Source organism: Entelurus aequoreus, linkage group LG14 (assembly GCF_033978785.1).
Source record: "Entelurus aequoreus isolate RoL-2023_Sb linkage group LG14, RoL_Eaeq_v1.1, whole genome shotgun sequence".
NCBI classification, from domain to species: domain Eukaryota; kingdom Metazoa; phylum Chordata; class Actinopteri; order Syngnathiformes; family Syngnathidae; genus Entelurus; species Entelurus aequoreus.
In genome coordinates, this window is record NC_084744.1 from 27,322,394 (window position 1) to 27,340,291 (window position 17,898).

At 40.1% G+C, this 17,898-nt stretch overlaps 2 protein-coding genes across 2 annotated transcripts in view; both read left to right on the top strand.

Annotated features, from left to right (window-relative positions):
* LOC133664592 (oocyte zinc finger protein XlCOF6-like) overlaps window positions 1-17,898 on the top strand; it is a 225,970-nt gene that overhangs the window by 126,232 nt on the left and 81,840 nt on the right. The window lies entirely within an intron of this gene.
* Window positions 1-17,898, top strand: part of LOC133665227 (zinc finger protein 135-like) — a 37,771-nt gene that overhangs the window by 3,054 nt on the left and 16,819 nt on the right. The window contains exon 3 of the mRNA XM_062070477.1: window positions 8,518-9,674. Coding sequence (XP_061926461.1) covers window positions 8,518-9,674 — 1,157 coding nt within the window. The remainder of the gene's footprint in view (window positions 1-8,517; window positions 9,675-17,898) is intronic.

Consider the following 17,898-nt stretch of genomic DNA (forward strand, 5'->3'; position numbering starts at 1 on the left):
TCTCTGATAAAAAAAAGCCTTGCCCCTACCGGAAGTAGCGTGACGTAGTCAGTTGTTCACCTCCTCATATTTTCCTATTGTTTTCAACGCAGCTAGAGCTATTTGGACCGAGAAAGCGACAATTACCCCATTAATTTGAGCGAGGATGAAAGATTTGTGGATGAGGAACGTTAGAGTGACGGACTAGAATGCAGTGAAATACATATTTTTTTTCGCTCTGACCGTAACTTAGGTACAAGCTGGCTCATTGGATTCCACACTCTCTCCTTTTTCTATTGTGGATCACGGATTTGTATTTTAAACCACCTCGGATACTATATCCTCTTGAAAATGAGAGTCGAGAACGCGAAATGGACATTAACAGTGACTTTTATCTCCACGACAATACATCGACGAAGCTCTTTAGCATGAGCTAACGTGATAGCATCTGTCTCAAATGCAGATAGAAACAAAATAAATAAATCCCTGACTGGAAGGATAGACAGAAGATCAACAATACTATTAAGCCATGGACATGTAACTACACGGTTAATAGATCTCAGCCTGGCAAAGCTTAACAATGATGTTGCTAACGACGCCAAGGCTGACTTAGCAACCGGACCTCACAGAGCTATGATAAAAACATTAGCGCTCCACCTACGCCAGCCAGCCCTCATCTGCTCTGCTCATCAACACCCGTGCTCACCTTCGTTCCAGCGATCGACGGCGCGACGAAGGTCTTCACCCGATCATCCGTGCGGTGGCCGGTGGGCGGCTAGCATCGGCTAGCGCGTCTGCTATCCAAGTGAGTAGTCCTTGTTGTGTTGCTACAGCCAGCTGCTATACACCGATCCCACCTACAACGTTCTTCTTTGCAGCCTCCATTGTTCATTAAACAAATTGCAAAAGATTCACCAACACAGATGTCCAGAATACTGTGGAATTATGAAATGAAAACAGAGCTTTTTTGTATTGTATTCAATGGGGAAGGCATACCTCTGTTCCCCTGGCTACGTCACGCGCATACGTCATCCTCCGAAGGCTTTTTCAACCGGAAGTTTAGCGGGAAATTTAAAATTGCACTTTATAAGTTAACCCGGCCGTATTGGCAAGTGTTGCAATGTTAAGATTTCATCATTGATATATAAACTATCAGACTGCGTGGTCGGTAGTAGTGGCTTTCAGTAGGCCTTTAACACGTCCATTTAAAAATGAATGCTCATCAATCGTGTGAATTAGTAAAGTGAATTATATTTATATAGCGCTTTTACATAGTGAAACCCAATATGTAAGTTACATTGAAACCAGTGTGGGTGGCACTGGGAGCAAGTAGGTAAAGTGTCTTGCCCAGGGACACAACGGCAGTGACTAGGATGGCGGAAGCAAGGATCGAACCTGGAACCCTCAAGTTGCTGGCACGGCTCTAAAAACCGAGCTATACCGCCACGGTCAAATCATCAACAATGTAATTGCTGGGTTGTAACCATGTGACCTAGAGGCCGTCCTCCTTACCTCACGTGGTCAAAGGAAGGCAAACATTCAATATGGCTACAGTTTATTTACCTTTAGCAGCACATACTGTATGTCAGCATATTTCAAAGGTTTAGTGGTGAATATTAGGGATGTATACCAAGTACCTTTTTTTTTAGTACTGGTTCCTAATTATGTCGTCCACGAGGACCGTGAAGATTCTGGACTAACGACACAACTATTGGTATTTTTAATTCCAGCTGACTGACGTAACTATGACACGTTGTCACATTGAGTTCAGGTGCCGCTGCTACACTTTAAAGGCCTTCTGAAAGCCACTACTACCGACCACGCAGTCTGATAGTTTATATATCAATGATGAAATCTTAACATTGCAACACATGCCAATAAGGCCGGGTTAACTTATAAAGTGCAATTTTAAATTTCCCGCTAAACTTCCGGTTGAAAACGTCTATGTATGATGACGTATGCGCGTGACTTCAATGGTTGAAACGGAAGTATTCTAACACATTGTATCCAATACAAAAAGCTCGGTTTTCATCGCAAAATTCCACAGTATTCTGGACATCTGTGTTGGTGAATCTTTTGCAATTTGTTTAATGAACAATGAAGACTGCAAAGAAGAAAGTTGTAGGTGGGATCGGTGTATTAGCGGCTGGCTGCAGCAACACAACCAGGAGGACTTTGACTTGGATAGCAGACGCGCTAGCCGGCGCTAGCCGACGCTAGCCGCCGACCGCACGGATGATCGGGTGAAGTCCTTCGTCGCTCCGTCGATTGCTGGAACGCAGGTGAGCACGGGTGTTGATGAGCAGATGAGGGCTTGCTGGCGTAGGTGGATATCTAATGTTTTTAGCATAGCTCTGTGAGGTCCCGTTGCTAAGTTAGCTTCAATGGCGTCGTTAGCAACAGCATTGTTAACCTTCGCCAAGCTGGAAAGCATTAACCGTGTATTTACATGTCCATGGTTTAATAGTATTGTTGATTTTCTGTCTATCCTTCTAGTCAGGGGTTTATTTATTTTGTTTCTATATGCAGTTAAGCTCGATGCTATCACGTTATCTCCGTAGCTAATGTGCTTCGCCGATGTATTGTCGTGGAGATAAAAGTCACTGTGAATGTCCATTTCGCGTTCTCGACTCTCATTTTCAAGAGGATATAGTATCCAAGGTGGTTTAAAATACAAATTCGTGATCCACAATAGAAAAAGGAGAAAGTGTGGAATCCAATGAGCCCTTGTACCTAAGTTACGGTCAGAGCGAAAAAAGATGCGTCCTTCACTCTCACGTTCCTCACCCACGAATCTTTCATCCTGGCTCAAATTAATGGGGTAATCGTCGCTTTCTCTGTCCGAATCGCTCTCGCTGCTGGTGTAAACAATGGGGAAATGTGAGGAGCCCTTCAACCTGTGACGTCACGCTACTTCCGGTACAGGCAAGGCTTTTTTATCAGCGACCAAAAGTTGCGAACTTTATCGTCGATGTTCTCTACTAAATCCTTTCAGCAAAAATATGGCAATATCGCGAAATGATCAAGTGTGACACATAGAATGGATCTGCTATCCCCGTTTAAATAAAAAAAATTCATTTCAGTAGGCCTTTAAAATCAGCTTTGAATAATGACAAATAAGGAAGCAACAACACGCAAAAGTTTGATGTGTGTGTTAATTACAAGAAGATGACATAAATGCATTTCACCTTGCACTGCACACATAGTTGACTTCTTTAAGACTTAAAATAAACAGCTGTTGATAAAAGACTTCCCTGCTCTGAGATGTTACAGAACATCATGTTGGAGGTGTTCAACCTCTTGTGCTGATAGGAATGCTATTTAAAATGCCTTTTTTCCACTTTTTTATTTCCACAAATTACATGTAGTACCCTGCAATGAGGTGGCGACTTGTCCAGGGTGTACCCCGCCTACCGCCCGAATGCAGCTTAGATAGGCTCCAGCGACCCACCGCGACCCCAAAAGGGACAAGCGGTAGAAAATGGATGGATGTGATACCGATAAGAGTACCGATAAATACTGGTATCGATAAGGAGTATCGATTAGGGTATCATATTGATAAATTCTTAACGATTTACATCCCTACTGAAGATACAAAAGCCAGATATCTTAAAAAAATAATTTCAACGTTTATTTGGATTTAGTTACTTCTCTCCTGTCCAGCAATGTCTCACTCAATCTAGTTTATTAGTACTAAATAGCAAAGTTTTCTTGTCTTTCTAAAGTCTTTCTTTTGACAGCCCCCTCGCGGTAAAGTTGTCCGAGTGAAAACTATTTGTGACTGATTTAACTTTCGGTGAATCAAAATTTAAGAAATTGTACCGGAAAGTTAATTACTTTGAAGACGACCAATAAAAACGCAATCAGAATCAGAAATACTTTAATAATCCCAGAGGGGAAATTAACATTTTCAACACAATCCCATTCAACAGCAGGCCAACATTACAGGGAGACAGAACAGGATCGCTGACGGGCCTGCCAACTTCCGGCGCCCCTTACAAAAAAGGTGAGAAACAGGTAAATGCTGGGGAGGGAGGAGGAGGGGTGAGAAAAAAAATTCAGTCCAAGCCTGGGCCCCTGGAGAGGGGGTCCAGACTGAGGCCAAAGAAAATACAAAAACCTCATAGCCATAGCACACAGAAACATGTGTGTAAGAGGGAAACGCCCAGAAAACAGTGGAGATGATCAGAATCAGAATAGTTTTATTGCCATTGTTTGAGAACGGGTTCACAAACTAGGAATTTTTCTTGGTCCAATCGTGCAACATAAAACACATATGATCATGGACTTCAGGAAAATCACAGCCCCACCATCCCCCTCACCCTGATTGACTCTCCCACCCCCGTCTCCATTGTGGACTCCTTCCGTTTCTTGGGCACCACCATCACCCAGGACCTCAAGGGGGAGCCGACTATCAGCTCCCTCATCAAGAAGGCCCGGCAGAGGATGTATTTCCTGCGGCAGCTGAGGAAACTTAAGGTGCCGACCTTAGCCATCATCGAGTCCATCCTCGCCTCCTCCATCACCGTGTGGTTCCCCGGCGCCACAGTCCAGGATAAGCATCGACTGCAGCGCATGGTACATGCTGCTGAGAAGGTGATTGGCTGCAAGCTCCCATCCCTCCAGGACCTGTTCTGCTCCAGGACCAGGAGGCGTGTGGGTCGGATCACAGCTGACTCTTCTCACCCTGGACGCAAACTATTTTCCCCTCTCCCCTCAGGCAGGAGACTACGCTCCATCCAAACCCGCACCTCCCGCCACCTGAACAGTTTTTTCCCCTCGGCCATCAGGCACATGAACAGTAACAAGATCTGATAGCTCAGTTACAGCTCTTTTTATTACCAAATCTGTGTTATATGTGTTTTATGTTGCACAATTGCACCAAGAAAAATTCCTAGTTTGTGAACCCGTTCTCAAACAATGGCAATAAAAACGATTCTGATTCTGAGAACGCAAAGGACATTAAAGGCATTAAAAGAGCAGAGCTGATGCAACCAGCTACTTCTACACACAGCCACAAAAGTAAAACAACAAAAATACAAAACAAAACATATACACTGTGGTGACCTCTGCGGTGTTCCACGCCATCGTTTGCCGGGGTTGGGGGAGCATGGCCAGAGACAGGAGCAGACCCAACAAAGCAACCAAGAGAGCCGACTCCACCCTCGGCCGCCCACCAACTCTCGGCCAGTGTCCTGTCTGCATGAATGAGCGAGGATACGTCCAAGGAGACCGAGGTGTCCGATACCTGCTCATTCAGCCAAGACACTGTGAAGCTTGTCCGTCCCGGCTCTCAGCGTCAGCTTCGCAGCCCTGTCTCTTCCTCCGCATCTCCTCCAGTCTCTCCAAATGGACTCTGGTGTGGCAGAGACCCAGCAGCTGGTCTCCATGACCAAAAGGCTCCCGGGAGGCAGATCCAGAAGTCCACAAAAAAGCTCCGCAGAAGTCACAAGAGTGCCACCCCTTGTCACACAGTCCCCAAGGGCCCCCAACCAAAAGGCAAAAAAAAACCCACATGAAAACAAGAAGGAAACATCAGAAACACAAAAGGATGACACAAGAGCACAGAGCTCCTGCCAACAGCAGCCACTACAGCGGCGCCATTTTGGGGGTAAAAAAAACGGGGACGGAAATTTGACCCGGTTATCTTCTCCAAGTTGCGACATTGACATTGTCTTTGTGACAGCACGCTTGCTCCCGCTGACGTGCCGGTCCTCAAGTGACGGCGTGATAAGAGCGCACGTCACAATAAACAAAACAAAACACCGGCGGAAAGCGATAATCGATAAAACAAACAAACAAGCAAACTGGAGTTTTGACCCGGAGAAGGCAGGTCGGTAAAAAAAAAAAAACTCTGCATCCCAGGGAGGCGCCGACTTACGGAAATGCACGTCCTTTTTTATTTCAATGCGTAAAAAGACATAAAAAGTGTGTCAACGCCAACACTGGTTATTAATGTGATTATCAGACAGCAGTCATTTATAGGTGGTAGTGTTGTAACAATACCAATATTTTGGTACCGGTACTAAAATTATTTTGGTACTTTTCTAAATAAAGGGGACCACAAAAATTGCATTATTGGCTTTATTTTAACAAAAAAACTTAGGGTACATGAAACATATGTTTATTATTGCAGTTGAAGGCCTACTGAAATGATTTTTTTTTATTTAAACGGGAATAGCAGATCCATTCTATGTGTCATACTTGATCATTTCGCGATATTGCCATATTTTTGCTGAAAGGATTTAGTAGAGAAAATCGACGGTAAAGTTCGCAACTTTTGCTCGCTGATAAAAAAAAACCTTGCCCCTACCGGAAGTAGCGTGACGTCACAAGCGGTAGTGCTGCTCACAATTCCCCGTTGTTTACAATGGAGCGAGAGATATTAGGAGCGAGAAAGTGACGATTACCCCATTAATTTGAGCGAGGATGAAAGATTCGTGGATGAGGAACGTTAGAGTGACGGACTAGAATGCAGTTCAAGAGATATCTCTTTTCGCTCTGACCGTAACTTAGGTACAAGCTGGCTCATTGGATTCCACACTCTCTCCTTTTTCTATTGTGGATCACGGATTTGTATTTTAAACCACCTCGGATACTATATCCTCTTGAAAATGAGAGTCGAGAACGCGAAATGGACATTAACAGTGACTTTTATCTCCACGACAATACATCGACGAAGCTCTTTAGCATGAGCTAACGTGATAGCATCTGTCTCAAATGCAGATAGAAACGAAATAAATAAATCCCTGACTGGAAGGATAGACAGAAGATCAACAATACTACTATCAGGAGACACCGAACCAAACACTGGACATGTAAATACACGGTTAATGTGTATTCGACGCCTGTCGAAGCCTAGCAATGCTGTTGCTAACGACGCTAACTTAACAACGGGACCTCGTCAGAGCTATGATAAAAACATTAGCGCTCCACCTACGCCAGCCAGCCCTCCTCTGCTCATCAACACCCGTGCTCACCTGCGTTCCAGCGATCGACGATGCGGTCGGCGGCCCGGAGACGTAGGAAGTCAAGGTGAGTTCGCCGCTAGCGCGTCTGCTATCCAACAAAGTCCTCCTTGTTGTGTTGCTACAGCCAGCCGCATACACCGATCCCACCTACAACGTTCTTCTTTGCAGCCTCCATTGTTCATTAAACAAATTGCAAAAGATTCACCAACTCAGATGTCCAGAATACATGTATATATGCATGTGTATATGTATATATATATATATATCCATCCATTTTCTACCGCTTATCCCTTTCGGAGTCGCGGGGGGTGCTGGAGCCTTTCTCAGCTACAATCGGGTGGAAGGCGGGGTATGTATATATATACATACATATATATATATATATATATATACATACATATGTATATATATATACATATATATATATATATATATATATATATATATATATATATATATATATATATATATATATATATATATATATATATATATATATATATATATATATATATATTAGGGCTGTGAATCCCTAATATATATATATATATATATATATATATATGCAATACCATAATAATGCAATCCAATTTCAAAACCGAACCCGACCCAGCAACATTCAGAATAGCAATAAACAGCAATTGAGGACACACAAACATGACACGGAACAATCTAAAAGTAGTGAGACAAAAATGAATATTATCAACAACAGTATCAATATTAGTAACAAATTCAACATAGCAGTGATTAAAAAGCCCTCGTTGATATTATCATTACAAACTTTAATAAATAAAAAAAATTACAAAAAATGAACAATAGTGTCACAGTGACTTACACTTGCATCGCATCTCATAAACTAAATGTCTAATGATAATGTCAATGAGGGATTTTTAATCACTGCTATGTTGAAATTGTAACTAATATTGATACTGTTGTTGATAATATTAATTTTTGTCTCACTACTTTTAGATTGTTCCGTGTCGTGTTTGTGTCTCCTCTCAATTGCTCTGTTTATTGCAGTTCTGAGTGTTGCTGGGTCGGGTTTGCTTTTGGAATTGGATTGCATTGTTATGGTATTGCTGTGTATTGTTTTTTAAAAATGAGAATCGATTCTGAATCGCACAACGTGAGAATCGCAATTCGAATTCGAATCAATTTTTTTTAACAGTCCAGTTGTGATTGATTGAATGCCCTGAGAATTGTACTGGACATTATTTTGTAATTGCCACAAAATAACATGTAGTATTTTGTTAATTTCTTGCCAAAAATATTTTATAGATATTTTTAAAGCAGAATATTGTCCTTAGGGCCCTCTGGCACCTCATGGGGGACCCGTAAAATCTGTGCCTCTTAAGACCTCACTGTTGGCTTTGTACGCTCATGTTGCTTCTCTACTAGTCAAAGTTTATGCTAATGGCGCTGTTTCTTCTACCTTTTTACTGAATGTAAAAGCAAAAGTGAGTCCACAAATAACCGAATCGTAAAGCAGAATTGAAAATGAAATCTGAATTGGTAAAATCTTATCTATTTCGATCCCAGCATGTGTTTGTCTTCTTGTGTCCTGCAGACGTCTGTGAAAAATATCGTCCACCTGAGCAGCAGGAGGGGTCCTCCAGTATGGAGCAGAAGAGGTCACAGCACCTCCACGTGAAAGAAGAGGAGCCACAGCCCCCCCACTTTAAAGATGAAGAAAAACAGCGGCTGTCCCCCCACTTCATAGAGGAAGACAAGAGACACTTCATCAGTGTGAAGAGTGAAGATGATGAGGTCAAAGGTGAGCGTGAGGAGAAGAGAGAGGCGCAGCCTCCAAGCAGCAGCTCAACACAACACATGACAACAGAAGCTGATGGAGACCACTGTGGAGGATCACAAGCAGACAAGCTCTTAGCTCCACTATCAGATAGTGAGGACACAACGTCACACTCTCTTGAAGACTCTAAAGATGATAAGACATGTCACATTGACAACACACACTTCACATGTTCTCACTGTGACAAAACTTTTAATGACCGTCGCAATATGAAAAGACACATGAGAACACACACTGGAGAAAAACCTTTTTTCTGCTCAGAATGTGGTAAAAGTTTTGTAAGAAATCAAAGTTTAAAAGTACACATGAGAACACACACTGGAGAAAAACCTTTTTCCTGTTCAATCTGCAGTAAAGATTTTACTCAAAAGCACCTTCTCAAAGCACACATGACAATACACACTGGGGGAAAACCTTTTTCATGTTCAATCTGCGGTAAAGATTTTAATCGAAGGGACCATTTCGAAACACACTTGAGAATACACACTGGAGCAAAACCTTTTTCCTGCTCAGAATGTGGTAAAAGTTTTGTAATAAATGAAAGTTTAAAAGTACACATGAGAACACACACTGGAGAAAAACCATTCATGTGCTCAATTTGTAGTAAAGGATACCCCCAGAAGGGACATTTGACAAGACACATGAGAACACACACTGGTGAAAAACCTTTTATATGTTCAGTATGTGGTAAAAGTTATATAGAAAGACGGCAATTAAAATTACACATGAGAACGCACTCTGGTGAAAAACCATACTCCTGTTCAAGCTGCAACAAAAGCTTATGTCACCTAAAATCTTTTACAGTACACATGAGAACACACACAGGAGAGAAAGTGTTGAGTTGCAGTGTGTGTGGTGAAAGATTCTCTTATAAGTACCAGTGTAAGAAACACAAGTGTGCTGGTGAGAACAGCAGCAGCAAATGAAGATGCAGGATTTGAAATAACTTGTCAAAACTTTAACTTTAACTTTCTACCAACATAAGCACATATAACGTGTGACATCATTGTTGTGTGTGTAACACAATATTGTTATGATTCTAACATTTATAGATTAGACACTTCAGATTACTGCTTTTATCTCAGTCAAGTACATGAGTTAATATACACGTTTGTGTACTTAAAATGAACAGAACAATTTGACTGAAAAGGTGAGAATAAACCGTACATATAATATGTTACATACAATAAACATTGTATGATTCAACTAAAGTTGGGTACAATAAATGTAGTTAATAATTGTGGGTATGTATTTTATTCTATTTATTATCACAGCCATTTTTAAAAATGTTTTCTTTATATGACTTACATGTAGTTTCCAGCTTACTTCATTATCTAGACTAACTCAGCCTGGAGAATGTGTGTAATGTTGAGATGTATTTGAGATGCCTTTGTTTGTTTGGATGTTGTCAACCTGTCAATTGTTCTATTTAAAAATGTTGTCAGATCTCACGAGAGAAACAAGCAACCAGCTCTATTATTCTTCTTCTTACTGGCAGTTTGCAGCCATGACTTGAAAGGTTCATACTGCCACCTACCGGACTGTAGAATGTAGTGTGGGTCATAGGTGTTAGAATAATTATGTATCATTTATCACACAACTCGTATACTTAAGGGCCGTTGCTATAGTTATTATCAATTATGATGAAGTTGTGTTTTTGTCTTTGTGCAAAAGCACAACTTGTAATCTAATCCATTGCTAGACATCTCGTATCAGTGTTTGTGTCCAGGAACAGCCTGCTGACAAGCCAAGGCCAAAGACCGCGTGCCGTGACTAAGACAAAGCAGAGACAGGGCGATATCACGAGTGTCTGCAAATTTGCATTTTTGTATAATCATATATTGTGTCTGGAGCTGCTGATTACCCCCATTTCTCTAGCAGCAGCTTTGGTGATGTAATCAGGGACCTCCCAAATGAATATTGGAGCACGTCGGACTGTTACTTTAGAACGTAAGTTGTTTCTGAAAGATACAGTCCAATACGTCTCTCCTCATTAAGGCAAATTTAACTCTGTCTCTGCCTGATTCCTTGTGTCTTGTCTGTTTAATAGATGTAATTACATGTTTGCACCTAACATCTTCTTGGTCCTTCGAGCCGGATTCCAACACGTCTGACGATTCCAGCAGAGTGAGTAAAACCAGAAAGACCATGGCAAACATCCCTCATAGAGGAGCTGCTTTTTCCACCCTGGCTGGGATCTGAGGACTGACGGGAAAAACCGAGGACAAGAGGAAGGAACGCAGATTTCAGTGAGTACATTTTGAATTACAAAGGAAAAATAATGTGTGACTGAGGGCTACGGCGCCTAGAAATAGCGTGTAACTAAGGGTTATGACGCATAGAAAGAGCGTGTGACTAAGGGTTACGACGCATCGACAAACCCTGTAAATCCTAGTCTCTAACAGGTAAAAAGGCCAATGAATCAGAAGGATGGCGGAGTCCACAAAAACTGAACATTCCGTAAAATTCAACATTGAAAATAAGCCAAATTCAGGACAGCGGAGTCCAGGTAAAAAACTAAAATTCTAAAACTGAAGAGGCCAATATTTTGAAGGACGGCGGAGTCCACAAAAACTGAAAATTCCGTAAAACGAGTGTGAAAGGTGTGAACGTGAGGGTGTGTGGGAGTGATCGCCATTAGGTGATCACTCCATACTAAAGTTGTGAGAAGTAATATTGGGTTATTGTAGAGGCTCTAGGCAAGACATCTCCACTGGGGAACAAACTCCAGTAGAAGCGACGTGTACCACAATAATAAATTAAACCACTATCTTACAACAAAGACAAAAGTAATCCGGCTCTGTAGAGGATGACGGATTACTCTAAATTCTCAAAATGGGAAGAGGGACCCAAAAAAAAAACGCAGACCTGAAATGGTCTATTACAATCTATTACAACCAAAATAGATTATGAGGTAGAGGACAACAACAGCAGTTGCACCCTGCTGCATGTTGGTGTTGTGGGAAAGAAGGGCATTTCGCACGAGAGTCTCCTGAAGAAAAAAAAAGACAACAATCAAGGTTACTCAGCATGACCAGGTCAGGGGACATCCAAATCTCCAAAGACCACACCAAAAGACAAAGAAAACGATCAGAGTGATCATAAGGACATACTAAGTTATGAGAACTTAAGTGAACAAACAGCGAGTAAACCAGGAATAATAATTGACTAGGATTAACGATAGTATCAGATTATGAAGGAGGAATGACTGATAAAAGACGACAACAATTAGAGAGAAAGTGATAAGAGATAAAGAAAGACACAGGACATTATATGGCTTTGGATTGTTGTTGACCTTATTGTATTTTATAAGACTGATTTATTGTTGGATTGATGTGTTGTTGAAAAGAAGAAAAATAGAAAAAATGGATTTTTACATGTAAGTTTTATTGTGAGTAGTGTGGATAGAGAGGGAGAGAGAGAGAGAGAAAAGGCAAGTAGGAGAGGAGAATAGAAAGGTGAAGAGAATGGATTGGGAAAACATGGAAAAAGGGAAGTTTATAATCTTACGTGAATGGTTTCTAGGAGAGGAGAATAGACATAGAAACATTGTGTTGCAGTTTAAGGAAGAGATGGATAGAGGATGTTTGTAAGGGAAAAAGCAAGTTGAAGAAAAGATGAGAAAGTGACAAATGTAGGTGCATGTGGAAAAACATGGTTTTCGTGTTGTCAGCGTATGCCATTGGTGGTAGATCGCTGCAAACTTGTTTGTTTGTTTAAGTGTGTATCTTTCCAGGTACAAATTGTGTAAAAACCTCCAGGTTCAAATAAAAAGAGGTTCAGATAAAAATAAGTGAAATATAAAATATAGGACACTGGCAGGTGAAAGATTCCAAAAGTAAAAATAGTTGAAAAATAGGAAGAAATCAATAAGAATAATTTAATGCAAAATGCATACGACGGATAATGTGGGGGTATTAAAATAAGATATGAAGAAAATGTAGACTGAAGATATACATGTATGTTTATATATATATATATATAAGTAGCGCTTTTATATACATATATGTATATATATATATATATATATATATATATATATATATATATATATATATATATATATATATATATATATATATATATATATATATATATATATATATATATATATATATATATAAAATGAAAATAATGGAAAAAATAAGAACCTAGACTAATAACTATAATAAGAGTAGATATGTATAGCATGATAAAGTGATATAAAATAAGTTACATGTTTATAAGCTGAGGAACAAAGAAAAAAGTAAAATGCTCTTTGAGTGTGGCTCGCCTTATCTCTTAGGATGTGCACACAACTTTTGAGTGTGTGTGTGTGTGTGTGTGAGTGTGAGTGTGAGTGTGCGTGTGCGCGTGTGCGTGTGTGTGGCGCATTGGGAGTTGGAGGTGTGAAAATGAATGTATTACATGTAAATTTAAAGTTGGTTTAACTTTAAAGTGTAGTCTAACATTCTTAGGTTAGATTATTTTTTTAGACATTTGCAGTACACCATACATCTGGGTGCTGAGCTAAGATAAGATAATGGCATAACAGAGAATAAATAAGGAGGCATGGCAATCACAACAGCTATCAGTTAGCGATAGACTTTTGATAGTATAATGCGAGTAATAAACGAACGAGAATAAATGCATGCTTTTATTTTATAGATTATCACAAACGACAGGAAGTCAGAGTGCATAAGTGTTAATTGTGGCATGACAGCATGTAACTGACAGACACAAATGATAGTTTAAAAAGCCCAAGACGCAAAAAGTAGTAATATAATGACATTTAAATGATGTGCTTGGTAAATAGCACTATTTCTCAGTCGGTGCATGGACATATAACCATTACAACTGTTGGCTTTGAATATTGTTGAATAATAATTGCAAATAAAAAATATAAAGAATTGGAAGAATGTCTTTTCTGAGTTGTAAAACCATACTTTAATTTGCTTATTGACAGTTTTTAGTGGGTTTAACGTGTTATTTAAAATTACATGAAGTAACACGTATAACATTTGTATTAGGAATATTAATATTTGATTCTCGATACCAATACATAAAGAAAGTCAATTTTGGTTCGCATTTACTTATAAAGGGAAAAGATACACCTATACAAGACTACCTCAAGGGTATGCGGAAAGTCCAACAATCTATTCACAAGCAATGCATGCAAGCATGTCCAAATTCGACCCTCCAGGAGGACAAAAGTCCTGATATATGTAGATGACATATTATTAGCATCACCGGATAAGTAAACCTGTAGAAAATACATTAGCGTTATTAAATCATCTACATTGTGAAGGACACAAAGTAAGCAAAAACAAAAGTCCAATTATGCAAAACAGAAGTAAAATATCTCGAACATTCTTTAAACAAAGATGGACGCACTATTGTGAAGTAGAAAAACAGCAGTACTACAAGCACCAAAACCACAAACAAAGAAGCAAATGATGTCATTTCTAGGATTAACTAATTACTGTAGAAGTTGGATACCAAATTACGCTGAAATAGTAGCTCCTTTAAGTAAACTAATGTATGAAAAAGATCTAAAAACGTCATCACCTGTAGAGTGGAATTCAGAAGCTGAAGCAGCATTCTGTGAAATAAAAATAGAATAGGATGTGCGGTTGTTACAAGAACTATAGTTTTGAAAGCTATCAAATTGTTCTTTGGCAGAGTTTTTATTGACTGGCATGCACACATTGGTAACAAGGTAACAAGTAATATACAAAATGGAATGAAATGAATCAACAGTGCCATCTATTGGAAAAACTACTGCATTACAACACTCCCACTTAGTTTTTCAATGACATAAAGTTAAGTTAAAGTAAAGTAAAGTACCCATGATTGTCACACACACACAAGGTGTGGCGAAATTATTCTCTGCTTTTGGCCCATCACCCTTGATCACCCCCTGGGAGGTGAGGCAAGCAGTGAGCAGCAGCGGTGGCCACGCCCGGAAGTCCCTTTAAATAACATTACAGCAAAAATGACCATCAAATGACTCAATGCAAGCTGCACAACTTGTAGCACTAACTACTAAATGTAAATTAATGAAAGATCAAAAGGTTACAATACACACAGATAGACAATATGCATTCTCAACAGTGCACACATTTGCACAACACTGGCAAAATAGAGGAATGATAACGTCAACAGGAAAAACTGTAACACATGGAGAGCTATTAAAGGCCTACTGAAAGCCACTACTACCGACCACGCAGTCTGATAGTTTATATATCAATGATGAAATCTTAACACTGCAACACATGCCAATACGGCCGGGTTAACTTATAAAGTGCAATTTTAAATTTCCCGCGAAACTTCCGGTTGAAAACGTCTCGGTATGATGACGTTTGCTCGTGACGTCACGTAGTGAACGGAAGTTTTCGGACCCCATTGGATCCAATACAAAAAGCTCTGTTTTCACCACATAATTCCACAGTATTCTGGACATCTGTGTTGGTGAATCTTTTGCAATTTGTTTAATGAACAATGAAGACTGCAAAGAAGAAAGCTGTAGGTGGGATCGGTGTATTAGCGGCGGACTACAGCAACACAACCAGGAGGACATTGAGATGGATAGCAGACGCGCTAGCCGCCGACCTCACCTTGACTTCCTCCGTCTCCGGGCCGCCGACCGCATCTATGATCGGGTGAAGTCCTTCGTCACTCCGTCGATCGCTGGAACGCAGGTGAGCACGGGTGTTGATGAGCAGATGAGGGCTGGCTGGCGTAGGTGGATAGCTAATGTTTTTAGCATAGCTCTGTCGAGGTCCCGTAGCTAAGTTAGCTTCAATGGCGTCATTAGCAATAGCATTGTTAAGCTTCGACAGGCTGGAAAGCCTTAACCGTGTAGTTACATGTCCATGGTTTAATAGTATTGTTGATCTGCTGTCTATCCTTCCAGTCAGGGATTTATTTCTTTTGTTTCTATCTGCATTTAAGAAGTGTTTAGTGAAGTGGAAGGGTTAGTGAAGTGGAAGGGTTAGTGGAGGTGGCACTGTTTGGGATGATGGAGTGATGTGGAAGAGAGGTAGAAATACACATCATAGAGAAAAGAAGATTCAAAAAGCGGTAAATAAAGTTCAAGAATGGGGAACAGCTTGGGGTTTAAGATTCTCTGTTGGGAAAACTATAGTCATGAATTTTACAAAGAGGAAGGAAGTAAAGGAAATACAATAGAGAAAGGGAAATACTGGGAAATATGTCAGCAAAAGAGAATGTTAGGTTAGTAGTGGTGTTAGAATAATTATGTATATATTATCACACTAACTTTGGTATGCTTAAAGTCCGTTGCTTTAGTTATTTAGCTATTGTGCTCAAATTGGACTTTCGTAATCTGTGCAATGACAAAGACTTCTTGTCTGAGGGGTGGCCTCAGCTGTAGATGTTATCTTTGTTTGAGCCCGCTAACAGCCAAGGACTTCAAACGACCTCAGTGAAGATGGTATGACGGCACGCGGACGAGGCAGAGACTTCAAGGACCTCAACAAGATAAGATTCCAACACGCAGACAAAGCGGGAAGGGGCGAAATCAAAAGGCCCCCAGAACATTCCGTCACGTATCGTGCGTCCTGGACCTGCTTTGCATAAAATATGTGACCACTTCTTTTAGAGGCGGCCTTAGTATTGTTGACTGTGGAACTCCTGAATAAAAAGAGGGATGCAAGAGCTGAACCTTAGAGTGTAGGGCAAGACTGTGACTAAGTATTCAGCTCCATGCGTTCTCCGCATGAGCTAGATTGAACTCTGTCTCTGATTGATTCCTTGCTTCTTGTCTGATTAATAGATGTCATCAGTGCTTGAACCTGACAAGTGGAATATACTTTAGGATTGCACTCAGAACACGTAGGATACAAAACATTATATACATTTAAAAAAAGACCGGGTTAAATAAAAGAATATAGAGTAGGGTTACATCTCCGTCCACACTCCATATCAGAAGGTGGCAGTAATGCACACCACAAGGTTGCTTGCCAACCGCCATTAAATCGAAGAAGAAAAAGGAGAAGGGGGCAGAGGAGGAGGCACAATCAAGACAGCTGTCGCCCAAAGCAGTCACGTGGTACAGGCGGGTTGCCAGGCTTCACACGTCATTACTTCCATCTCCCCTAAATGAAGCAAGCCTCCATACACCTTTCGTGGAAACGCGCCTTCCATTACTCGACACAAGCCCGGAAGCCTCGGCACATGACTCAGATATTTAGGGATGGATCCAAGGACCCAGAGAATAAGACCGGGTCAGCAATATCAGTACCGGATCAGCAGTTTGGGTGTTGCAAGAGAACATCAGATGATATTAGTGTGTATGCAGCTGACATGTTTGCCATATTAATGGCACTAGAATGGGCTGAAGAAAGTGGATGCAGGAAGATATTAATATGTCGTCATTCTGTTTCAACTCTTACCAATTTTGAGTCAGGAAATGTTATTCATGGTATTTATCTACTCCAGAATGATGAGCGAAGGAATAGAAGTAGTATGTGTATGGGTACCTGCTCATGTGGGAATATTGGGAAATGAAAGAGCAGATAGGATCGCAAAAACAACGAGGTGTCAGGTTTGATGTCACGTGACACAATTTTTTCTGCACAGAATTTTTCAGCACTGATTTTTTATACACTGATTTTTTTCCACACTGTTTTTATACACCAAATTTTTCTAAATGAATTTTTACCCACTGAATTTTAAAACTCAGAATTTTTTTACACTGTGTTTTTAAAAACAGATTTTTGTAATCTGAGTTTTACAACACATTTTTTCAAGCACTGAATTTTTATACACTGAATTTTAAAAAAAAAACATTTAAAACACTGTTTTTATACACCAAATTTAAAAAATATATATTTTTATACACTGAATTTTAAAACATTGATTTTTTTAAACACTGTTTTTTATACATCATATTTACATTGAATTTTTACACACTGAATTTTAAAACACCGATTTTTTTTTCAAACACCGATTTTTACACACTGAATTTCAAAACACTGATTTTTTTTTTAAACTAAATGAGATAGGCTCCAGCACCCCCCGTGACCCCAAAAGGGACAAGCGGTAGAAAATGGGTGGAATTTTTATACACTGAGTTTTTACCCACTGAATTTTAAAACTCCGAATTTTTTTACACTGTGTTTTAAAACACTACGT